This window comes from Gymnoscopelus microlampas (assembly GCF_963454915.1).
Source record: "Gymnoscopelus microlampas genome assembly, chromosome: 5".
Taxonomy (NCBI): Eukaryota; Metazoa; Chordata; class Actinopteri; order Myctophiformes; family Myctophidae; genus Gymnoscopelus; species Gymnoscopelus microlampas.
In genome coordinates this window covers 45,583,553-45,609,766 of record NC_139942.1, presented here as the reverse complement: position 1 = coordinate 45,609,766, position 26,214 = coordinate 45,583,553, and the positions used below count along the sequence as shown (strand labels likewise).

At 44.5% G+C, this 26,214-nt stretch overlaps 4 protein-coding genes across 4 annotated transcripts; 3 read left to right on the top strand and 1 right to left on the bottom strand.

The window, feature by feature from the left end:
• Nucleotides 1-4,126: 4,126 nt before the first annotated feature.
• On the top strand, nt 4,127-5,074 carry LOC311045132 (dolichyl-diphosphooligosaccharide--protein glycosyltransferase subunit MAGT1-like; the record flags this gene model as incomplete). The annotated part of the gene is made up of 1 exon (XM_084056942.1): nt 4,127-5,074. The coding sequence occupies one exon, from the start codon at nt 4,127-4,129 to the stop codon at nt 5,072-5,074; it is 948 nt and encodes a 315-aa protein (XP_083913068.1).
• A 2,279-nt stretch (nt 5,075-7,353) lies between these two features.
• Nucleotides 7,354-8,259, top strand: LOC311045380 (mitochondrial carnitine/acylcarnitine carrier protein-like; the record flags this gene model as incomplete). Its single annotated transcript, XM_084057225.1, has 1 exon — nt 7,354-8,259. One exon carries the CDS (start codon nt 7,354-7,356, stop codon nt 8,257-8,259), a length of 906 nt encoding a protein of 301 aa, XP_083913351.1.
• Nucleotides 8,260-9,068: 809 nt separating this feature from the next.
• Nucleotides 9,069-9,974, top strand: LOC311045599 (mitochondrial carnitine/acylcarnitine carrier protein-like; the record flags this gene model as incomplete). The annotated part of the gene is made up of 1 exon (XM_084057546.1): nt 9,069-9,974. One exon carries the CDS (start codon nt 9,069-9,071, stop codon nt 9,972-9,974), a length of 906 nt encoding a protein of 301 aa, XP_083913672.1.
• Nucleotides 9,975-13,002: 3,028 nt separating this feature from the next.
• LOC311045340 (rabankyrin-5-like) lies at nt 13,003-16,461 on the bottom strand (the record flags this gene model as incomplete). The annotated part of the gene is made up of 1 exon (XM_084057184.1): nt 13,003-16,461. The coding sequence occupies one exon, from the start codon at nt 16,459-16,461 to the stop codon at nt 13,003-13,005; it is 3,459 nt and encodes a 1,152-aa protein (XP_083913310.1).
• Between the last annotated feature and the right edge of the window lie 9,753 nt (nt 16,462-26,214).

Genomic DNA, 26,214 nt, shown 5'->3' with positions numbered 1-26,214 from the left:
ATGACTCTGATTGTGTTTGAAAGTGATGATATCTCTCTGTTCATACCCTCAATCTTCTCCTTCATCACCTGACTCTTCTGCTCTTCTTCCTCCCTCAGTGCAATGATCCTGGCCTTCTCTTCCTCTTGTAGAAACTGATGAAGCGTCTTAAACTGTTCCTTAATATGCCTCTCTGTGTTCTGGGTCTGGATCTTAATGTGTTCTGCTGCTTGGTGACAGTTTGTTTTGACCTTGTTGAAAACCTCCAGTGTCACATGTAAGAGGTTTAGCGATTTCTGGACTTCCTCCTTATTGGGATCCGATTCCCGACGTTTCTCCGTAATGAAGGTCTCACACAGGTTCTTCAGAGCCAGGTTACACGGTGGATTATCCATTGAAGATATTTTCTTACAAACTGGACATTCTTTTATCTCCTTATGTGTCCACCATTCCAGCAGACAGGCCCTACAGAAGCTGTGGCTACATGACACGATAACTGGATGTTTAAATATGTCACGGCACACGGGACAGGAAAAGTCCAGTTCTGAAAAGGAAGGCTGGGAAGTCATTACGTCTCTTGAGTGAAGTTACAGACAACTCTGTCCAAGACAGGAAATAAGCCAGTCGGTCGTGGTAACTCTCCCTCTACAATGTTCCCTGAAGTTTACTTTCACTCTCAATCCTGGTTCTATAGGAGGCCAGTCGTATTAACACGCCCTCCCCTAGAATGTTCCCTCACTTTCAATCCTGGTTGTTTTTCAAGTCCCAACTCAACTTAAGAGACAAGAGCAGGTTCAAGTTGTCACGGTCAATACTTCTCTCTGTTGCTGTGGAAAGACTGTATGTGCTGAATTCTTATTTCGGTTTCTCTTGAAATAGACCAATTTTGAGTGGATGTCACTGTGACGTCACTGCAGTTGTATGCTCATCGTGGTGCGGATCATGCCAGTGCTTTCTCCGTGTCCGCTGATTGTATTTCCTTAAGGAAATCCTTATGCTTAACTTATGCTTATGCGTAACTGGAGGGCATCATCAATATGATGTCAGTCTTGTCACAGCCATAGTGGAATTCCGTATTTGGACGTTAGTGGATCGGTGGGATGGTGGATTTGAGTATTATTATGAATTCATAAAATGTGGGAAATATTCACACAAAATATCCCACAGGATGGTAATCGCTGCCCTATGTTCTTTCTCCAGTAGCGTGGTTGAGAAGCCAACCCTCCTTCTCCCCCCTTTGACAACAAGAACCCTCTTCTGTCAGAGACTGATTGGCTAGGAGCAAGATTGACATGTTACCGACAGCTGCCCGGCAAGCTAGTCCTGTTGGGTCAGCGCACCCAGACAGCAAACTGACGAGCACATTTCCTGATGAGCTGCCACACCTGCTGCCTGCCTGCATATGGGTGAGAGTAGGTCTCCTCTACACACTCACGGACACACGCACGCACGCACGCACGCACGCACGCACACACACACACACACACACACACACACACACACACACACACACACACACACACACACACACACACACACACACACACACACACACACACACACACACACACACACACACACACACACACACACACACACACACACACACACACAAACCCCCCATCTCGCTGCATCTACATTTCCTTCCCTTGCCATGTGATTATAAAGCTGTTCACGTTGTTGTGTCAGCAGAGCAGGAAGGACCCGAGGTTGTTGGGTTAATCACTTTCAACCTGACGTCCCTAGTTTGCCCATGGCATGTAGATCTTCTATTTTGGCCTTTCCTTCCTGCGCAACACCAGTGTACGACTAAATATAAAACAGGGATAAGTTGATTAATGAGCTTGTGTTCTGCATGTTCAGACACACGCCCCCCCGTCTTGTATGATAATGAACTTTGGGATGTCAAATAGAACGAAGAGGTCGAGAAGGAGATAGCAAGGGTGGAAAAGGAGGAAAGGAGAGGAAGGAGGAGGTTGTGGAAGTGTGAATGCGTACTGTGACTTTAAAATACCATTCTAGTCTATGTGATCATTCATTCATATTGCCTGACAGCTCCTCCTGTATCGGTGAACACGGTCTTCCATAGTGAGAAACAATAAAAGCAATTACCCTGCCCTTTCTTCTGCAACACCACAGACCGGTTCCTTGGAGAATAGAATGAACAAAAAAGGCATGCATGCTGACCAAAACGATGTGTACTATCCCTTTAATTTATTTACAGAGGAGAAACAAGTAACACCACAGACAGACAGACAGACAGACAGACAGACAGACAGACACTTTATTAATCCCGAAGGTAAGCCTTGAGTTTATAACGCAAACTTTTCTATTTTATTGTAGAGAATAGAGCAGAAAATATTTTCTTATACATATTTGTCCTCACAAAACCCAAGTTGATTTTACGGAACGGATGGCTCTTTTGTACACGTACTATCAATTAAAAAGTTGTAAAGCTCAAGGTTCTTATACAGTGTCACATCATTAATTTCTTCTTGGTTCTATGGTTTCTCACTTGGTTTTATTGCCTCGGTAAACATTTTCATAAAGCTTTTATGTTTCCAATCGCTAGATTTAAGTCTTCTTCAATATAACACAATGTTCATTTTAGACAAATAGATGATTAAACAGGGTATTGTTTAGGCCTTTGGCAGTGGTTCTCAACCTTTTCAGGCCGCGACCCCCCAAAAACAATCATATTGGAACTGGAGACCCCCCACCCTGATAAGCACTTGGAATTGTAGGAGTTGAGGCATTACATTTAGTTTGACTCTGTTCCACAGATAAGTAATGTGAAAATAGCCGATCTACAAGCTCACAACGTTGTGCACATGTAGATCGGCTGTTTTTACAATGTTTGCCTCTTTCTCAGGTAATATTTCACAATATGGCCAATGTTTGGAAAATGTTTTATAGTATATAGTTTGTTGATTACTTTTGACGCAGTAATAGTCTTATTTTTTTTAAATCTTTTGTTGTTGTATTAAAAAGGTTTTCAAAGTCCTTAGATTGTTATCAAATCATCTGGGGACCCCCCCGCCCAAAAATAATTTGGGGACCCACTTGGGTCCCACAGGTTGAGAATCACTGGTTTAGAGCATGTCTACGTTATGGAAACCCTATGATTTAAACCGGATTCGAAGCAAAATTTCTACTCCCTTCATTCTATTTTGACCGTAAGTACATTTTGGGTTTATTCTCATGCGCGAATATTCACCACCATTGCTGCCTTGCACTGTACCTGTTGTGAAAGTCCCAGAACACCACTTGGATGTGCACTCAGCTCTGTGAAAATCACCCGCGTTCTCCAGTAACTGTGCCTGGACTGGATGACTTCCACTTCCAGCAGCGGTACCTGATGCTGACCAGCGTCCAGTTTGATGTCCTGTTAGCTGGGCATGGCGCCAGGATTTCTCGGATGGACACCAACTACACGTGTTCCATATCAGCTGTTGAGTGCCTGTCCATCTGTCTCCGGTGAGTGGCAGTTTCATAATTGGTATGTCGAAATCAATAAATATTCAATGTAGATATCAAGGCACACATCGGCTGAATTAACCTGGCTTACTATAGCATAGCGACGTGCGCCTAATCGTCTTGTCATAACTGGCTGTGAATTGTAGATCTGCTATTTGCAGTATTTTAGAAATGCAAATGTTTTGGGAAGATGTCTAAATTTCAATACAGCGATGCACTGATATTAAGAAGAAAAAATACTTTGTACTGTAGTTTGTGCTTTTGAACATTTAAGTATTTTTGAGTGGTGCCAACCACTCCTACATTTGACTTTGTCCGTATGTCTGTCCGTATGTTTGAGCACGGCTGATTGGTCAAGCTTCACGTGACACGTGACAATATGTTGTCACGTGTCACGTGACAACATATTGTTGCTGATTGCAACACAAGGATGCAACCAGTTACACTTTCAAAGGCACCACTCTCTTCACACTGGGTGTGATTTTTTTAAAGTAAGTACTATACTTTGTCCACCACTGGCCATAATAAGGAAGATCACAAGCCATGGGCTTTGCAGATTGGCCAGGCTTTACTTGACGTTTGTGCCACTGTACCATTGTTAGTGGTAGCGCATGCAATAGTCCGCTCACATAATCCATGTTCGTCTGAGGTGGTGCTAGCATCCGAGAAGATGTTCCCGAAAGTTCTATTTTTGTTCATTCTCTTCCTCGCTCCTTCGTATGCACAAAGGAATGAAGAATCTTTGCTGTCAGAGAAGGTGGGTCAGATGATGGAGTGGGCTTCCAAGCATGCCGTCATCAGGATGAACGGAGATATGTTCCATAGCCATGTCATGGCATTCCCCAGAAACTACTCAGTTGTCGTCCTGTTCACAGCACTACGGCCACAAAGGCAATGTAAGATCTGCAGACAAGCTGCTGGTGAATTTCATGCGCTGGCTAATTCTTGGCGTTATTCCTCCGTCTTCACGAACAAGGTCTTCTTTGCGACCGTGGACGTTGATGAAGCTCCGGATGTCTTTAAGATGCTAAACTTGAATTCTGTTGTAACATTCCTCCATTTCCCATCCAAAGGGAAGCCTAGTCAGGCTGATACCTTTGAGCCCCGGGACAGAGGCTATCAAGCTGAACAGCTGGCTAGATGGGTGGCAGACCGGACCGATGTACGCATCCATGTCATGCGTCCTCCTAACTATCCAAGAATGGTTATTCTGGGCTTCTTCTTGGCTGTGACTTGTGGACTTGCCTATCTTCAAGGCCACAACTTGGAGTTTATTTTCAACAAGAACGTCTGGGCCTTCTGTGCACTGGGCTCCGTCCTACTTATGATCTCAGGGCAGATGTGGAACCATGTCAGAGGACCACCCTTTGCACACAGGGACCGTAAAACTGGACATTTGAGTTACATCCATCCAGGCACTCGGGGTCAATTTGGAGCCGAGACCCACATCGTTGGGATCTGCAATGCTGCTGTTACCTTGGGAATAGTGCTGCTATGTGAGGCTGCGAACTCCGACTTGGATTTGGGGAACAGACAGATGATGTGTGGTGTGGGTATAAATCTGGTGATGCTTTTCTTTGGTGGGCTGATGTCTGTTTTCACAGTAAAGTACCGCTGATACCCCGGGAGGCATGCGTTAATCCGACAGACCTTTTCTCCGACTATGTGGCATCCGCGTGCGGTTAGGGTTAGGGTGCGGGTTTGGTTCGGGTTTAGTATTGGAAACGTCGGAGCGCTGCGCTGTCGGAGGAATGCGCTGTCGGACTAACGTACTGCACCCTGATACCCCTACAGCTTCCTGATGAGTTAAGAGTGGTGGGCGGGGGAAATCTATAACAGTGGTTCTCAAAGTGGGGTCCGGGGACGGTCCAGGAGTCCTTGGGGGGGTAACGTTCCAGGGGGTCCCCAAAGTAGTTAATACCGCATCACAATAATTTTAACCACTTTAACCATTTATACATACACATAAAAATAGCGGATCTACAAGCTCACAGCACGTCACTTTGTGCCGCGCTGCAAGCTTGTACATCTGCTATTTTTGAAAATATTCTCTTCTGGGGGTCCCTGGCAAAAAACATTTTCAGACATATAAATTTGGGGGTCATTGGCACGAAAGAGTTTGAGAACCCCTGATCTATAAGGACTAAATTGAACCCATGCATCATGTTGCATAAGGTTTTCTCCTTTGGAGTTGCATTGATTGGTAACGCTGTGTGTGTCATGCTCTGTCATACGTTGGTATTGTGCAATAATGAATAGCTACAAAATTGACAGCTTGTAGATCGTCTGTTTTGTCGAGTGACACTGGAGAATGATGGAGTATATAACCAAGCCTTAGCCAAGCTTGGTTGACTGTTATGGCTGCCAATATGCAGTATCACCCCAGTACATCATCCAGTGATGATTTCAACACTGCCCATAAAATCACACGTCAGTTTTCGATTAGATTTTTCTGCGTAAATGTGTTTATAAACAAATGGTTTATTTTCCTTTACAGGGACTTTAACCTATTCAGATTTAACTGTCCACAGTCCTCTCAGTCTGAGATATATCACAAGCTTCTTCAAATACATTTTAAATAAGAAAGAAACAATTAACTCCATTTTAACATACAGCTTTGTCCAGCTTTGACAACAGCACAGCAGCTGTCATGTTGTTAAGCGACACAAACGCTCGAGATGCAAGGGTAACGGCGTGAACAGCTGGTGATGCAAACTCCATAGACCAGGAAATAAACTTGGACACAAGCTGTTCCTTAGCAATGCAATTCCACTGACAAGGTCTATAGCATGGGAAAAACTAAATTATAACTTCAGTGATACTGCTGGTATTCACACACATTAACAGTCTTTCATACTCATGAATTACAGGGTCATTCCCATGTTCCCAGGGTCCTCCTACAGTATTGGCCCAAGCACATACTGTATGGGTTTCTTGTTTCCAATCAGGGGGCAAAACCACTTTGACTGAAAAGTGCACGTGTGTGATTAGAGTCAGCTAGAGCAGTGGTTCTCAACCTTTTAAGGCCGCGACCCCCCAAAATAATCAGATTTGAACTGGGGACCCCCCAACATAATCATATTTGAACTGGGGACCCCCCAAGCTGACAAGCACTTTGTAGTTGTAGTTGAGCCGGATTGAAATTGTTCATAGAGGTCATTTGTTTCCAGGTATGCAGTGATTTGGGTTGCGACACCTCGTTCCAGAATTTTTGACAAAAATGGGAGGTTTGAGATGGGCCAGTAGTTATTGGTGGAGTAAGGGTCAAGACCAGGTTTTTTTTTAATAATAGGTGAGCTTTAGGGGAGAGGGTACAAATCCAGAGGAAGGGGAGGAGTTTATTGTTTTTGTGATGAGTGGGGAGAGAGTGGGGAGGCAGTCATTGAGGTGGGTGGTGGGGAGGGGGTCCATGGAGCAGGCTGAGGACTTCATACCTGCAACTACGGATGAGAGCTCAGATGATCCCATGGTCCAGAACCGTCGATCGGGGCATAAAAGGGACACAGACAGATGGGTACAACAGGTATTACAAAACCAGATGGGGCATGCATTCAAGTAGCAATTTCCCAGAAAGTTTGTTGGCAACACTTTCCATCAAGTCAAGAGCTATGTGGAACTCCATATTTGGGCGAGACTGACATCATTATGCAAGATACAAGGCAGCCATGCTTAAAGGTGTATCACTCACACTGGCTCTCCCAACAAACCAATTACTCCCAATTACTCTCATTGAAGATAACAAACATTGGTCACACATACAGTATGTCTACGGTATATGACTATAGTTTTGTTGGTAAAAAGGTCTATCTTTATTTTTGCATTAATGCTGACGTGACAGCGAACAGGGTACACACTTCAGAGTTGCAGCTAACAAGAAAATAAATTGTAACAGAAACTATGTCTAAGAAACCAGAACCAGTGAGTCAAGTGAAGAGCTTACTCGCCGGGGGGTTTGGAGGTATGTGCCTGGTCTTCATAGGGCATCCACTAGATACCATAAAGGTCTGTTTGCAGACTCAGCCAAAGCCTAAACCTGGGGAGACCCCCATTTATACAGGAACCTTTGATTGCTTCAGAAAGACCCTTGCTAAAGAGGGTGTAAAAGGTCTATATAAAGGTATGGCAGCCCCTTTAATTGGAGTAACACCCATGTATGCTGTCGATTTCTTTGTATATGGCCTGTTGAAAACATTGCAGCAAAAAAGTCCTGATGATATCTGTACGTATCCACAGCTCTTTGCTGCAGGAACGTTGTCCGGGGTTTTCACCACAGCCATCATGGCTCCCGGAGAGCGTATCAAATGCCTTCTACAGATCCAGGCAGCATCCAGAGAGGTAAAATATGCAGGGTCCATGGATTGTGCCAAACAGCTCTACAGAGAGAGTGGGATCAGAGGACTCTACAGAGGCACTGCTCTCACACTTATGCGAGACATGCCATCAAGTGGGATGTACTTCATGACCTATGAATGGTTGAAGAACATTCTCACACCAGCAGGAAAGAGTCATAATGAGCTCAGTGTTCCGAGTATTCTCTTTGCAGGAGGAATGGCTGGGATCGCTAACTGGGCTGTGGCAATTCCGTCAGATGTTCTCAAGACTCGTTTCCAAACCGCTCCTGAGGGAAAGTATCCAAATGGGTTCCGGGATGTTCTACGTGAGCTGATTAGGGAGGAGGGCGTGGCCTCTCTTTATAAAGGCTTCACTGCTGTCATGTTCAGAGCTTTCCCTGCCAATGCAGCTTGTTTCTTAGGATTTGAAGTTGCTATCAAGTTCCTGAATTTGGCAACACCTAATTTGTGATGGATAATGAATCCCAAACCATTTACCACTGCTATTACCGTCAGTCGACATGAATAGAAATGGATGATCCGGTTAAACGCCTTAAGCCCCCTACATGCCATCATAAGGCATCCAGACAGCCTCCATAGCTGAGCGGTTAGGACGCGTACCGCACAGGCTTAAATGCCTGACAGCGAGTCCCCGGCTCGAGGACTCGAGGGAATGCGGTGCCCAGTGTAAAGACTCTCAGATATGCGGCTGTAAAAAATGTCTGATCCGACCGATATGCCCATATATAGGCATAATGGAGATCCCATGGTCCAGAACCGCCGATCAGGGCATAAAAGGGACACAGACAGATGGGTACAACAGGTACTCTGACAACGGGTACAACGGGTATTACAAAACCAGATGGGGCATGCATTTCCAACTTGCATTGTTCCTGACTTTCTTCGGTGCCCCTTGGGCACCAGTCTAGTATTTGATAACTATATCATCAAGTAGCAATTTCCCAGAAAGTTTTTTTGGCAACACTTTCCATCAAGTCAAGAGCTATGTGGAACTCCATATTTGGGCGAGACTGACATCATTATGCAAGGTACAAGGCAGCCATGCTTAAAGGTGTATTACTCACACTGGCTCTCCCAGCAAACCAATTACTCTCACTGAAGATAACAAACGTTGGTCACACATACAGTATGTCTATATGACTACAGTTTTGTTGGTAAAAAGTTCTATCTTTATTTTTTTGCATTATTGCTGACGTGACAGCAAAGAAGGTACACACTTCAGAGTTGCAGCTAACTAGAAAATAAATAGTAACAGAAACTATGTCTAAGAAACCGGAACCAGTGAGTCAAGTGAAGAGCTTACTTGCCGGGGGGTTTGGAGGTATGTGCCTGGTCTTCATAGGGCATCCACTAGATACCATAAAGGTCCGTTTGCAGACTCAGCCAAAGCCTAAACCAGGGGTGACCCCCATTTATACAGGAACTTTTGATTGCTTCAGAAAGACCCTCGCTAAAGAGGGTGTAAAAGGCCTATATAAAGGTATGGCAGCCCCTTTAATTGGAGTAACACCCATGTATGCTGTCTGTTTCTTTGGATATGGCCTGGGGAAAAGATTGCAGCAAAAAAGCCCTGATGATATTCTTACGTATCCACAGCTCTTTGCTGCAGGAACGTTGTCCGGGGTGTTCACCACAGCCATCATGGCTCCTGGAGAGCGTATCAAATGCCTTCTACAGATCCAGGCAGCATCCAGAGAGGTAAAATATGCAGGGCCCATGGATTGTGCCAAACAGCTCTACAGAGAGAGTGGGATCAGAGGACTCTACAGAGGCACTGCTCTCACACTTATGCGAGACATGCCAGCAAGTGGGATGTACTTCATGACCTATGAATATTTGAAGAACATTCTCACACCAGCAGGAAAGAGTCATAATGAGCTCAGTGTTCCGAGTATTCTCTTTGCAGGGGGAATGGCTGGGATCGCTAACTGGGCTGTGGCAATTCCGCCTGATGTTCTCAAGACTCGTTTCCAAACCGCTCCTGAGGGAAAGTATCCGAATGGGTTCCGGGATGTTCTACGTGAGCTGATTAGGGAGGAGGGTGTGGCCTCTCTTTATAAAGGCTTCACTGCTGTCATGCTCAGAGCTTTCCCTGCCAATGCAGCTTGTTTCTTAGGATTTGAAGTTGCTATCAAGTTCCTGAATTGGGCAACACCTAATTTGTGATGGATAATGAATCCCAAACCATTTACCACTGCTATTACCGTCAGTCGACATGAATAGAAATGGATGATCCGGTTAAACGCCTTAAGCCCCCTACATGCCATCATAAGGCATCCAGACAGTCCCCACCCTCAGACCAAGTAACAACACCTCTGCATCCCCAGCAGCAATGGCATATCCTCCACCGCCAGCAACGGCACCTCCTCAATCCTAGCTACGGATACCATTTCATTACCATCACGTCAGTCAGAGCCGTGTGGAAGTGAGCGACCCAATAGCTGAGCAGTTAGGACGCGTACCGCACAGGCTTAAATGCCTGACACCGAGTCCCTGGCTCGAGGACTCGAGGGAGTGCGGTGCCCAGCGTCAAGACTTTCAGATAGGCCGCTGTTAAAATCTCTGAACCACTTTAGCTCATTTTCGTGTGGCACCCAGGAGAAGTGACGGACTATTCTGCCTCTGTCTCTGCAACGGGGCTGCTACAGGCAGTGTTCTAATTACTTCACAATGTTAACCGGTAGCCAGTGGTGGAAAGTAACAAAGTACATTTAGTACAATTTGTAGGTATTTATACTTGAGCATTTCCAATTTCCAATACTTTTATTCCACTACATTTATTTGAAAACTTTTGTTACTAGTTACTTTGTAGATTTTGATTATTATATGTTAGAACATACAGTAAACACTTACAAGCTCACAATGCGTCTTGGGTGCCACACAATTCGTCGCGATGTGATGCGTTGTGAGCTTGTAGATCTGCTATTTTCAAAAGATTTTTATACATTTTATACATTTGAAAACTTGTGAAATGGGACATTCTGCATAATGAGTACTTTCTACTTTTGGTACTTTAAGTACATTTTGATACCTTATACTTTTGTACTTTTAGTCTGGAATTTTGAATTCCATACTTTTACTTGTAACAGAGTATTTCTGCATTGCAGTTGTTTTGATTTTTTACTTTTTCCACCACTGCCTGTAGTGACGATGTGCTCTCAATTAATTTCATAATGATAATGAGTTTGCGTTTTGAACAACGCCGATGAAGGCTGTTTGAGCGGAAACATGTCAGTTGTTGGTCTCGGTGAATAAAATAAAATAGTGAACAGACATTATGGAGTGCTGCTGGCTTGTTTATCTTCTCGTTGTATTTTTTTGACAGTGCACCTACAGTAAAAGCCTCCCTCTAAGTTTCGTTTCTGTTTCTTCTGGATCATTGCCAGGCATGTTGAGCAGGACACCTAGTGGTTGACAATATTGATGCATGACGCCCGGCGCACAATATACTGTATTAATTCGGTGAAAGCGGTGTTATCAGTGTTGACATGCATTTATTAACCGGTGGGAAATTTCCCACACGTGTACACACTAGTGTATACTGTGTTGGTTCCTCAACATTATTGTAACATCCTAACATATACTGTACATATAGATGAACACAAGAGTAACGTTTTTTGGTTTTGGTGCAGCAATAACAACAATAAGAAAAAATATTAAGAATAGCAACAATAGTACGACTAATAATAGTGAAACAACGGTTCAGTATATCTTTGCATTGCCTGAATGCAAACAAACACACAGTTGTGAGAGACAGCTGACCAATAGGTCCAGCAGAGTTCTTAGCTGGTGCGTGTGGAGGTGTGTACAGGGTCTTCATTGGACATCCACTATACCATTGGTTCTCAAAGTGGGGTCCGGGGACCCCCAGGGGTCCTTGAGGGAGTTCCAGGGGGTCCCCAGCTAAATGATAGATATAGGCACCAAATGGACCCTTATGGGCGTGTAACTCTGAGAGTGTACAAATGGAACCGTACACTCTCAGAGTTAAATTGACATAGATTTTACAATATAAAGTGCGGTCCAAGTGATAGAAATGCCATTAAATGGGGGTCCGTAGCCCTAATGCATGTCAAACTGGGGGTCCTTGAAATTAAAATGGTTGAGAATCACTGCTAGAGCCGTAAAAAATCTTCTCTTATGGGGGTCCCTGGCATATCTTTTGAAATGGGGTCCGCGGGCTAATAAGTGTCCATTTGGGGGTCCTTGACATGAAAAAGTTTGAGAACCACTGCACTATACCACAAAGGTGCATTTACAGACTAAGCCAATGCTGGCCATCCATCCTCGTCACAAGATGAGGATGATCAGAATTGCCATGTAATCCTGATAAAGAGCACCTCCAGGTTTAGAAATCAAGAATCTTTCAAATGTGATAGGTTGGGACAAAGACCTCATGATAAGCCATGAAATGTTATGTAATCCTTTGGTGACTGATTTGGTGAAAACGGTATATGATCCGTGACTATGACAAATCATATAACATGCATCATATAACATGCATAGTATGCATAACCGTTTCATGCAACCTAATTATTTTGTGGTGTGTGTGTGTGTGTGTGTGTGTGTGTGTGTGTGTGTGTGTGTGTGTGTGTGTGTGTGTGTATGTATATGTATATGTATTCATATTCACATTCCTGTTCTGACATTGCTTGTATTTGACATATGACCGGTTTTCCTTTCTTTCTCTATTCTTTAACCCCTTCTTTCTTTCTTTCTTTATTGAAACTTCAAATGATGGAAGCTGTGACAATAACATTTAATCTGAATCCTGCTTTCAGAGATCACATTATATCATTTGCTTGACTATATACACATAATTCAATCAAATGATTTGATACTTGGTTGTTTCAACCATTTTTCAAATAGAAAAACTTCACATATTTTACCAAACAATTGCTCATATTCACATTCTGACTCTCCTAATTCAAAGAATGATCCAATACATGATTGACAATGGCTGCTAACAGATATTAGCTTTGAGTGATATGTAGATCTAATGAAAAGCGCACCAGCCGTCATCTAGCTGGTGCGCTTCTCTTCATGATACTTGGATGAACAAAAAAATGTATAAATTCTACATCAATACGTCCCTGTAGAACATTTAAATAATCTTGTCATGCCCAGCCAACAGTACACAGTTGGGGAGTGGCCTGGCTAGTGTGTGTGGGTGAATGGCGGTCAGGCTGTTGGATTACGATACTACTCCCAAACAAAGCACATCATAGCAGATGTCACACACCCTCACCGGTCTGTCCAGGTCAAACTTGATTATGGCAATCTCCTTTATAGAGCACTTGTGGCACAGTAGGCGCCCACAGTGGCGGCAGTGATATTTCCATGTGGTGACTCCAAACTTGACTGCACATTCATCGCAGCTGGACCCATCGCACCATGGGGGTTCATTAGACAGCATATCAAGAAGGCGGAAGAGCAAATGCTTGGTGGGCATTTTATGGTTGAAAATGTTGATGCCCTTATTGTTGCAGACGCCCAGACGAGCCCCGGACATCACAATGGCACGGCACAGGTTTGCATTTCCCTTCATGTAGGCCAGCAGTAGAATTGTGTTCCCTTCATTATCTGGTTTGTCCAGGGGGAATTCAGGCATGCACTCCAAGAACAACTCAAAGATGGCGGCTGCATTCTCTTTTCCATAATGCCCAAGGACGTGCATCGGTGAGTGACCCCCAAGATTGAGGGCCTCTGCGTCAATGTTGGATTCTGTGAGAAGGGCTCGGACATTGTTAAGGCGACCCTGCATCACAGCCAGGTGCAGAGCGTTATTGCCATTCTCATCTTTAGCAGCAAATTCAACCCCATTCTCCAACAGCACAGAGCAAATAGAGGCCAAGTGCTGCTGGGCAGCCAAGTGTAGGGCTGTCTGCCTGTGTTTGGTCACTTCATTCACGTTGGCCCCCGCAAGCAGCAGGCTGCGGACAATGATCTCTGAGGCCACCTGGACAGCCAGGTGAAGTGGAGTGAGTTTGATCAAATCCTGCACCCTGGAGTTGACGTTGGCCTGGACGCTGATGAGGAACAGGACACTCTCAATGTCCAAGTTCTGCACGGCCACATGGAGGATATTATGCCCCTTGTTGTCCACCTGCTCAGCAGCCCCTGGCTCTCTCTTAAGGATCGCCTCAGCAGCCTGGTTGTTCTTGTGGGTCATGGCACAGGCAAACGGGGCCATGCCCTGACGGTCGCGTATGTTCAGACGCATCCCCGGATGGGAAATAAGCAGCTGGGTAATGACACTATGCTGGTTGCTTATGGCAATGTGGATAGGAGCTCGACCCTCAGAATCCTGTGCATTGACATTAGCCCCAAACTTAAGAAGGCACTGGACCACCTTGTCCATCCCCCAACTACCTGCCAGGTGGAGGGGACACTGTCCATCAAAAGCGTCTTCATCCCCCTCCCCATTTGGACCTGGCCGTCTGGGGCTGTTCACATCACAACCACTGCGAACGAGGAAGCAGGCTGAGGTCTCGTTGTTCTCATCCACAGCCCTGTGCAGAAGGGTCTGCAGACAGCCTGAGGGACCGGAGCTCCAACAAGTGACATCACAGCCATGGCGCACCAGTGTAGAGGCAATGTCTTCAAAGCCATTCTCCAGGGCCAGCCAGAGGGGAGGGTCACCTTTCTCATCCACCACAGACATGTCTACCCCTCGCATGCAAATGGCATCCACTATGATGGGAAGCTGGTTGGTGATGGCTAGCTGCAGGGCTGTATGGCCCTCTTGAGTCCGAACATTAATGTCAGCCTGATGCTTCAGCAGAAACATGGCACTCTTGCCGTCCTGTCTTTGGATGGCCATGTGCAGAAGGGTTCTCCCGTTCGACATGATGTCATTGATGGAAGCCCCTGAGCCCAACAGCTGTGCCGCTATGGTGTGCATACCTGTCCAGAGGGCTAATCCCAGTACTGTCTGATCCATGGAGTCTTTGAGGGTGAAATCTGGGCTAATCTTCAAGCTGTTTGTGGCGTGAAGTGTACTGGCTTTCTGCTCCAGGATGACAGATACAACATCTGACTGGTTGTGAGAGATGGCCATGTGGAGGGGCGTCTGCAATACCACACCATGAGCCTCTTCAGGCAAGGCCTTCTGGGTCTGCAGATTGGGGTTAGCTCCCTGCTGGAGCAGTTCAGCAGTAAGCCTTGCCAGGCCACAGCGACACGCTGTATGGAGAGGGGTCTCCCCCCATTTGTTGACATGGTTGACCTTTGCCCCGTGAGTGGAAAGGAAGAGGGCGGCTGCCTCACTGCCAGCCCCTGCGGCTCGCTGCAGGAGGCAGTTTCCTGTGGTAGCGTCAGGCGCCTCAGGGTTGCTACCTCTCTGGATGAGCCGAGCTGCGAAGCTGTTATCAAGTGGGTTTACCGAGTTGTCTGCAGAGATTGTGATGTACTGCAGGGCCAGCCACAGGGCCGTGCTGCCCTGATAGTCGTTGAGCTCCAGGTCGAGCTGTTTGCACTGTAGGAGTTGGTTAAACACAGGCTCATTCCCTGATTCCACAGCTTCATGCAAAGGGGTTCTGCCCTTGCTGTTCTGCATGTTGGGGTTGGCTCCAGCTTTGAGTAGGGCCTCTGCAATTCGTGCCATGCTGTTCATAACCTCCCCAGAGTCTTTTTTTGGGCTGAAGCAGACCATGTGGAGGGGGGTCTCCATCGCCCCTGTGGCTGCATTCACCTTGGCATAATGGCGGATCAGGAAGGTAGAGGAAAACTCATCGCCTCGCTGGATGGCTTTATGCAGGAGGCTCCATCCACTCTGGTCAACCATATCCACATCTACTTTGTGGTTCACCAGTGTGGTAGCAATGCTCTCCAGTTTGCGAGAGAGGGCCAAGTCTAGTGCCAGGTCCCCATTGTTGTCCAGTTCATTCAGCTTGGCCGGCAACTGTGAGTCCATGTGGATGAGGTAAAGGAAAATGACATCCTCCCTCTCCACTTTGATGGCTTTGTGGAGTGGATATTCCGTTTTGGACTTGATCATCTTGTAAAGGAGCTGGGCACTCATGGTACTGAAGTCTTCTTTTTTCAGGTCATCCCAGTGACTGGCTATGATTTCTCCACAGTAGTTCATCAGTGTGGTGGCATTGAGCTCATCAGCCGTTTGGTAGAAGCAAATGCAGTTCCTAACATTTACGGAGGACATCACACCCTTCTCGCACCTCTCTCTGAGCGGCTGCATTTGGAAGCGGTTGGCCAGCTTCATCAAGTCAATAAGAAAGGCATCATCCCCACTAAGCTCTAAGACGTCAGTGTATACCCAGCGCAACAATGCTTGGGCGATATCAGGCTTGGCATCTGATAGGTCCAGTACTGAGGTGGTGGCCAGTTTGGCCAGACTCCAGACATCACTTCGAGCAGCCAACACAAACTTATGGGCCCTGATGAGCTCCTCCCCTGCGGCTTTTACTTTCAGGTCACTGTACTGCTCCTGTTGGTAGAGGTCGGCCACAATGTTCAGCAGACGGCTGATGAAGGAGTCTCCAGCATCTGGAATGGGGGAACCCTGTCTGGAGGCTTGAGCGGCCATCACAGCACCACGTCTTTCTGTGTCAGCCAGTTTCTGCTGCATCTTCACATACTCCTGCTTGAGCAGGGCCAGGTGCTTCTGAAGCTTGGTCACCTCATCTTCCACCATATTGCGCGGCTTCGTCACTCTGTATTGAGATAAGATGATGGAACCGCCAGTGGGAGTTGGTCCGAGTTCTCCAAGGTCCACGTGCAGTTCTGCAGACAGCCTGAGAAAAACTGAAACTGACACAGACGCACAAACACCTACAGATAGATATGTCTGTCTCTGTGTATGTGTGTCTGTGTCTTTTATCCCCAAATATGGATATGGCTGATGTCACAGTACCCACGTCCTAGTACTGTCATAGATTTACTTACTCTGATAACAGGTACCGGCACTAAGTACTTTAAAAGAAAAACCCATCTTAGGCCATACATACATACACTCAGTGGAGCGTGTACTGTATCTGCACCAGGCCAGATGGCATACCATGGTCGAGTGACGTCAGTCACCTATGACATTGCATGATGCCATATTTGGGCAAAGTTTCATCCCAATCCCGCCACCATTGACTTCCCTTATATGAAATTACAGTACATAGTTTAGCTTTCAATTCATTTTAGATATAATTTAAAAATATTTTCTTTGTTAGAAATGCAAATCATTTTGCATACAATACATTTATTGATCGCCAAACCCAAACAATCCCCAACAAATCCATGCTTTCAATACAATATTTTTTGATTGCATTGCCAAAGGTTTGCTGTCAAATGTTATATTTGATTGAATAAAGAAGATCCCAAATAATAGTTAGCCTATTGAGAGTCTAGAAATATGTACGAGTATACGTCCAAAAGCCTACCTTGTCAAAAATGTCACCTTAATTCAAATAACAGCATAAAGTATGAATGAAGATAATGTCGAATATAATATTTAGATGTTAGGAAATTATATTTTGCATTTAACTTAATTATGTGTTGGCATCTGCCACGACACAAATAATGACATACTGAATTATGCCGATTCAATTAACTTTTATCTGTTTTGAACAATCAACATGCCCTTATGTGGTAACTATTTACTGCAGGGATACAGTCCAAAAAATGCTGACACAACGGGAAACTACAATACATTCAGGCTCAACGCCATTAAACTCTAAACCACCCTCATGCCTGATTTATACTTAGTTGTAACCCGGTGTTGCGCCGTGAAAATAGCAGATCTGTAAGCTCACAACGCTTTGCAGTGCGATGAGTTATGAAGCTTGTAGATTGTCTACTTTCGCGGTGCGACACCCTCTCGCAACTAAGCATAACTCAGGCTTTATAACCAACATTGCATGAGCCGCTGGTGTCAGTTAATGCTCCTCCGTTCCTCGCTTCCCACAGTCATCATCCTCTGTATCAGCCATGATATAATGAGCAGGCACAACAGGCTCTCTTTTCCCTCCCCCAGGTTTAGATCTTATGAATATGCCACTGTCAAAACACGGCGGCGCGCTCCTCTTCTGTGCTCGCTTATTCCTCGTTATCCCGAAAAACGGATTCACTTCATGCTCGCATAATGAGAGTCGGTATGCGGTCCATATGGTTACGGTGGGTCGGAAGGTGACGTAGGACAAGCGAGGGGAGGGAGGTAAAGGACGGGAGGAAGGAAGGGAGGAAGAGAGGGACCGTGTGAGAGTGAGACGTGAGAGGAGGCAGACACAGGGGAGGGGAGATAATGTGCATTTTTTAATGATAAGTGAGTCTCTCTTGCACGCCTGCCCTCTCCAGCGCTCGGTGAGGATTATTCAGCATGAGCTGGAGAGAGAAGGACGAGGTTAACAGTAAAAAAACTAAATCCACGGCGTAGCTGAAATCACAACACTTAACTTGGTCCACTTGTTAGCGTATTAAAGTTGTGTTTTAAAAATGCATTCAGCCGCATCCTTCTGACAAGGTGTGCTACACAGGATGAGTTATTGGAGCCGCTCCTCTGCCATCATAGCATATTATCCACAATGCCTCTTGACACAAAGGCAGTCCTACAGTATTTGATCATCCCCGGAATAGAGGGAGGGGTCAGTTGACTGCCTGTTCTTCCTATCAATCTATGTATCCATCCACCCATCCGTGAATCTATTTATTTATTTATACGTTTTATTTGGAGGGGACAGCGCATGTTAATGAACATTACATACAAAATGTAGTGTAAATACACCGGATTTAGCAAGAATGCTCATTTCCAGCCGTAGTCCCCAAATCTATCACCCCCCACCCCTCTTCTCCTTTCTATCTCTCCGTCTGTCTGTCTCTTTCTCTCTCTGGCAGCAGTTTGGGCAGTCACCTGACCTGTGCCTGACGCTGAGTGATTCCTGCCTGCCACGTCCTCCTGCCTTGGGACAGCTGTCTTTGTACTCGCCAGTCTCGCATGATGATGTGATTGTGAGCCATGGGCTCACGGTGGCCACATTTCCGTGGTTGTATCCCAAAGGTAAAAGGATTCAATTGCACGACATATAAATATCAGCCATGGCTGCTGGGACAAGAAAGAGAGAAAGGAGAGTTTTTTTTTCCTGTTCTCTTTTATGCTCCTTTAATTGGTGGCACTGCTTCAAGGTTCAAGGTTCAAGGTTCACTATTGTCGTCTTGTGTGCTGGTACTGTACATAAGAGAAGAAATTATTTGTGTTCAGCTTCTCAGACATTATACTGTAGCAGCATAGCAACAGTGGCAAACACACGAACAAACATCTATAGAATACACACGCAATAGCAGTGGTGGAAGGTAACTAAGTACATTTTACTTAAGTACTGTACTTAAATACAATTTAGAGGTATTTGTACTTTACTTGAGTATTTCCAACTTCATACCCTTGATCCACAGCAGACTTGACAGTATTCTTATGAAGGCATCTTGAACTGTAGTTTAGGTACGTGGATGTCGCCAACACAGTGAGTAATTCAGCATAGCATTGTGTTTCTTTTATTCATGGTGAAGCAACAGCATAGCAGGTTATGTGCTCTACTGAAGGACTAAGGCCTACATCGTACTCCAACCCACGTCCAAACTGCAAGAAATGAGGAAACCTCCGTACCTCCCACTGAGAGGGAGATCCAGGTGCTAAAACCACCAGTTCCACAGCTGTATACACAATGCGTGGCTCGAGTTACCTTTTGGTCACATTTTCACAAAGAGTGGGTGTCTGAAAATATATTGTGAGAATAAAGTAAATTATTGTATGGCGATCAGTGTGCTAGACATGAGACAGACCATTTACAATTACACTTTAAGCATTAAGCTGACAAAATTACACTATTTATAATAATCACATAAATAGAATGTAGAGAGAACAGTGTAGTGCCTCAAGAAACTATGATACAGGGGTACCAGACATATGATAATTTTGGCTGGTTGAAGACCAGGCGTGCTGCGGTATTCTGGATCATTAGGAGGGGCTCAAGTGAGCATGCTGGCAGGCCAGTAAGGAGGGAGTTAAAGTAGTCAAGATTTGAGGTGACTGAGGCCTGGATAAGGAGTTCGGCAGACCCCTGGGTGAGAGAGGGTCTAATCCTTTGAATGTTTTGAAGTGTAAACCCCCAGGAGAGAGTGACCGCTGAAATGTGTGCCTTGAAGGACAGCTGACTGTCCAGGACAACAACACCCATGGCTCTTGGCTCTTGGAACAGAAGCCACCAGGGAGTTGTCTATGGAAATAATGAGATCCTGCATGGGGCAGCCGCAGGACTTATCTGTATCTGTGGGAAGAAGAGAAGCTCAGTCTCATCTGCGTTGAGCTTCAGGTGGTTGGAAGTCGGGAAGACATCTACTGTGAATTATACTTCAGGGTCAAATTGGAACTCTCCAAAGATTTTACGTTGTCAATTATGCAAACACGATATGTGATAAGTTGGTTAGCAACACAATGTTTTTAATAAAAACATTTAGTAGACCTCGCTGCAATTGACTATAAAAACAGTATTATAAGATTACAATAGCGTCTGTGTTCACTGTTCAGTGGCGTTTCTAACTTGTGTGAGTGGGTGAATCCAATTTGCACTGAAATACACAAGTCTGACACCCTAAACAGTAAACACATTTGTTTACAAACGTGTTTAGGGTGTCAGACTTAAAAAACGAAATACATGAAATCCAACCATATCACATGTAAAACAACAACAATAATACCATACAACCTCACTATAGGCTTTTTTTCTTTTAACAATTCAATGCACATTTCAGGCAGTGCCCCTGACGAGACTACAGAATCCCTTGACGGAAGGCAGAGGCCCCTCGGCTCGGATGGCCCGTTCTCTATGGATGGAACACGAAAGATCAGTGAGCCCATTTTAGCCCCGATAAAAAGGAACATTCACCCATTTGTTAGCTGCATCCCCATAGACACACACAGTGCTGTATCAATAACTAGCTTTGACCTCCACATCTGAAAGAGGGGTGCGGGTAAAAGAGGATAAAAGTGCTTTACAGGGACCTATACGGTAAGCATAATAGTATTCACACTCATCCGCTGCAGGGCTATAATTTCACATAGCCGGCCAACTGGCTTGCTGAATTATCTCAGTTTTTCACTGGGAAAACGAGTTGCTCAAGGTCAGACTAAGACAAACAACATGTTATTTTGAGCTCGAGGTGTGTGTGTGTGTGTGTGTGTGTGTGTGTGTGTGTGTGTGTGTGTGTGTGTGTGTGTGTGTGTGTGTGTGTGTGTGTGTGTGTGTGTGTGTGTGTGTGTGTGTGTGTGTGTGTGTGTGCGTGTGTGACTGAACTGGCTGCTTCCAAGCACAAAAGACCCACGCCAGGACCACCCGGGGCCTATTAGGGGCTACAGATTGTAGGGTCTTGTCGTGCATTCACTCTATTTATGCCTCTCACTTGTCTTTTAAATAATGCATATCTGTTTAGGCAGGGCCACTTCTTTTTTTAAACGCAGAAGCACCTGGCACGCTTTGGTATTCCGCCGTTTGCTCCCTTCCCGGGGGTGCAGAGTTTTATGTCGTCGCTGTCGGGCGGAAACCTTGTATGTCCAAAACCTGTTCCTTTTTTATTATTGTAAAGTGAAATTGAAAAGTACAATAGTCAAAATAGTGACTGGCTTGTAGAGCTTGTAGATTGTAACTTATAGTGTAGTTCTGCTATTTTCACAACTTTTGCGTGACACTCTTGTATGATGAAAAGGGGCATTCATTTCTTTACAAAGTTGAGATACGGGGATACAAGGCTTCTGCCCGACAGCAATGATACAGCGTTTGGGGGGGGGCTTTGGTTGTGATGTGTGTGAGAGAGAGAGGAGAGTATGAGCTACTGCATGACAATGATGCTAGCTTGAGGAATGGCAGGGTTTTTGTGTTGCGTTGGCTGATGGTCTGATGTGCTTAATCACATATACTGGTATGAACCAAAGATAATTTTGGGGGGATTCACTTACTGTAATACTACTACTACTAATAATAATAATAGAAATAATAATAATAATAATAATAATAATAATAATAATAATAATAATAATGATAATAGTAATGATAATAATAATAAAGGAGAAGATGAGTGGAGAAAAACAAATGTTCAGGTTACACCAGTTTGCTTAATTCCATTCCAGTTTCACCTATTTCAAGGATATCTTGAGCACTGACATCATGTTTGTGTGTGTGTGTGTGTGTGTGTGTGTGTGTGTGTGTGTGTGTGTGTGTGTGTGTGTGTGTGTGTGTGTGTGTGTGTGTGTGTGTGTGTGTGTGTGTGTGTGTCATTCGCCTCTTATCTTGTTTGTGCATCATTCGCAGGGTGAATTAAAATTTGAAGTTTGCTGTGGAGGCACGGCCCTCGGAGCTCAACAGTTTGCATCTAATGAAGACCATCTCAAAGGCCCGTTAAGCCTGATTTATACTTAATTGTGCACGGGTGTCGCATGCTGAAAATATGTCACTGTTCGGATGTGGGCTGATCGGGCTTCTGTTGGTTCTGCCGTGGGGGGGGGGGGGGGGGGGGGGGAATGCCCTGTCCCATAGTACTGGGCACAGACTTGTGCCCGGTGGTGTGGGTCAAGGTTTTTGGCATCTCTAGTCCGTGGCGGGGGGCTGCAGGGGCGTGGGGCACTCCTCGCTGCATAGTGTTTTCCTCCTCTCATCGGGGTGGTGAGATCCGTTCTAGGGGTTTTGCTGGATCCCCCCCTCCCCAATTTCTGAAGCTTTTACCACTTGATTACTATCTTTTTTTTCTCCTTTTGTTTGTTTTACTGTCTTTGTTTTTGTATTACTATAAATGTGTCTGATTATGTGTATACTATTTTGTATGTACTGCACGTACATTGTCGTGCCTAAATGTTCCTTTGAAAAATCTCAAAATAAATGATTAAATGAAAGAAGCAAATAGCCTATCTATAAGCTCGATCTGTGAGCTTGTACATCAGCTATTTTCAGTGCGTGACACGGCGCACAACCACGTATACTGTAAATCATGGATTTAGTGGTAACACTCCCTCCACTCTGATCCTGGTGGGTACCGCTGCTTCCCCCTGCAGCCAGTTCCAATAATGAGCTGTGTACTGACTGCTAGTGTAGGTCTGTTCTCTCATTAGCACAGACCTTCACTCCACACGACTCCGTCTTCTTCTGCAACACACCTCATATCCTGTCCCCGCTACTCTTACGGCGTGGCGCCAAAGGGGCCATGCAGCCGTTAAGAGCGGGTTTGTTTGTTTACTGTATGTCTGTCGGTCTGTCTCTTTGTATCAATTATCTTCGCTATAGACGTACAGTGATAGCACGACCTACTGTAGTATGTACGAAGAAGGGGCAGGGAATCAAGGTCAGCATGGCTGAATCTAATTTAACCGGAATCCTAACGCTAACCCATAGGGGGGCTGTAGTACGACGGCCCATTATTCCAACATCCCATCGGTTCCAAAAATGAGATTAAGGTTATAGGCTTGCCCTATCTTGCACGCCACATTTTTTACTATTTTGAAAAAACATTTAAAAATAGTACAAATAGCCGATATACAAGCTCACAACGGCTATTTTCACTATTCTAAAATGTTTTTCAAAATAGTAAAAAATGGCAAAAAAACGTTTAGGCAAGATAGGGGTTACCAATGGTACTTTGAAACAATTGACTCCGCATTGTATGACTGCTTCTGGTACACAGGACACACTCAGACATTAAACACATGTGTCCATCCATCTTGCAGTTGTTTATCTCAAAACATATGTTTTGCAACGTGATAATATCACATGTGAGACTTGTACATGTATGTCCATGTACTAGTACTAATAGTCAGTAATGTTTTGAGACTGGGTTGTCTTGGCACCTTTTGCTGAAGCAGATGCTGTATAAACCTCATACTTGGCAATCATTTTGTTTTGATTTGGAACTGACCCAATAATACATTTGTGACCTTCCTCAGAACAGGAATAATAAGGTTGTGAGAGATTTTGAGAGGTTATATTTAAATGAAAAGTGTCCCAGCAAGCCGATGACATGTAGCATATTGCACCTCGTTTGAAGGGTGTATACTCCTCAACAAATGCATTATCATTCATGACCGCTATGGTCGATAAGTGATCAAAAGCAATCATTTTAACATAGAGTCATAGAAGGCTCTATTTGTCATCTAAGCTGTTTTGATCGCAGAGGGGCGTTAGTGATTAAGCCAAATAGATATCTTAAATCATTCATTACACGATATGTTGACGTTAGGAGTTTTTGTTTGATGAGCGGTTATGATCATTTTAAGAAAGCTTTCATATTTTTTCCCCTTCCCAGGGACTTATCTTAGCATGATTGGTTATCAGAAAACATGTATTCCCTCACACAGAGGGACGCGCAGCATGGGGGCGCCAAGAACCACAGTGGAATAAAAGTGCATGGCTTACAAGGCAGCCCTTTCAAGTTGAAGATGGAAGGAAGAGACGATAAACCGTGTTTGGAAAGTCATCTCATGTGGTGTTAGAACCTTTTTTGTTGCTGTTCACGAATGTTAGATGAATTAAAGTTTTAGAAAATCAAGTTTTGTTTGCAAAGAAAGCAGCGATGGTACTTCTGTGATTTTAATAAAAGCTGTGACAGAACGTTCCACAAACAACAGTACAGCTGTTATGGTACGCTTTGGTGCTGTACAACACAGGTTAACAATGTGGGTCTCCAGGGGTCCTTGAGGGGATTCCAGGGGGTCCCCAGCTAAATGATTGGTACCCTGAGAGTGTACAAATGGAACCAAATTAGTACACCTCAGAGTTAAAGGGATATTTCACTTTCAAACATGTTTGGGGTCATTTGAATGTATACGGCTTTTGTGAACACCCCAGACAGTTTTTAAGTCGCTTGATTCAGTATTTAGATATTTGAAGTGAAATATGCCTTTAAATAAACACAAATGAACACATTTAACAGTCAGAAAGGCTTTAACTCCTTTGCACAATCACATTAACAGTGTGGATTGGGGGCCCAGAGATAAAATGCATGGCCTAATGCATATAAAACTGGGGGGTCTTGAAATTAAAAAGTTTGAGAATCAAGTGCTGTACTAAACTGCTGTCCACGGACTCCACATACAGGCATTCTACTGTTTGTAGAACTGTATTAACACACAAGTGGAAATTCAGTATAAGCTTCACCCAGCTGATGGCTTTTCAGATGGTTCCTGCTGAGAGCTGGGGATGGGGATGGGGGGTCTTGAACTTCGACACAAATATATGACCGGTGATGGTCTACTATGTTTAAACTGGTTGAAACTGCCCACGTAAGAAATGTCCTGGTGTCCTCGATCGTCATCGGTGCTTAGTCAGTCAGTCAGTCAGTCAGTGGACTTACTACATAATAGCACCTTGTGTTGGAGTCTAAAAACTGAGTGTCATTACGTCATCCCCACCATACGTCTCTATCTATCGTGGACAGCACTTTCCTTTATTTGTGTACTGCAATGTACTGCCTTGAAAAAGAGGCTGTTTTGAAGCCAGGCAGGCTTATCAGAGAAATCACGTGCACACATTTCTATTGTCAATAAATGCGTTTGTTACAATGCTGCTAAATTGGCTCTGTGATTTACTGATTGTTTTTTTGCTTTCCAATCTAGACACCAGCAGGTGTCACCAGAACCAAAACTCTCTGCAGAGAGGAACACTGTGCTGGCAAATGAATTACAAAGGCTTGTTTTTTGTTTTTTTACACACACCCCTGAGAGGTTGCCTTGGCTGATAATCACACACACACACACACACACACACACACACACGCGCGCACACGCACACACGCACACACGCACGCACACACACACACACACAGGTACGCGCACACACACACACCTGTGCACATCCTCAATATTATGCGATCTCATGTACTTGTTGAAAAAGCCATTGTAAGACCTCCCTCTCGATGAAGGCAAACATCAATAAAACAGATCTTGGGAATTTTAATCAGGCTCTTATTTATCATCGTAATTGCAGCTCAGAAGGCAGCTTAGATATATAATTGGATTTTTACAATTCTGGTTCTGCTGTATAATCACAGGAGACCATACACAGGAGACCACAAACTGGACTATTACAACAACAAAAAAATATGATAACACAACATGCTATGTGATTCACCTCTCTACGTATTTAAACACATACCACACACACTGGCACATGGCACATGCCACTTTGCATATTAACACTACACACACAAACATATGCTCTCATACGTTACACATTCTTTTCTATTTGTTTCTGTTCTTAGTGATTTATTTTGTATTATTGTTAATGCTTCTACAATGTTGAGGGACCAAAACCAAAGAATTTCACTCTTCTGTACTCATACAGTATAAGATATAATACAAATCTTGAATCTCTTGAATCTTGACTAAATCCGAAAAATGTACTGCCAGATTATTGTGTGTGCAGTAGTC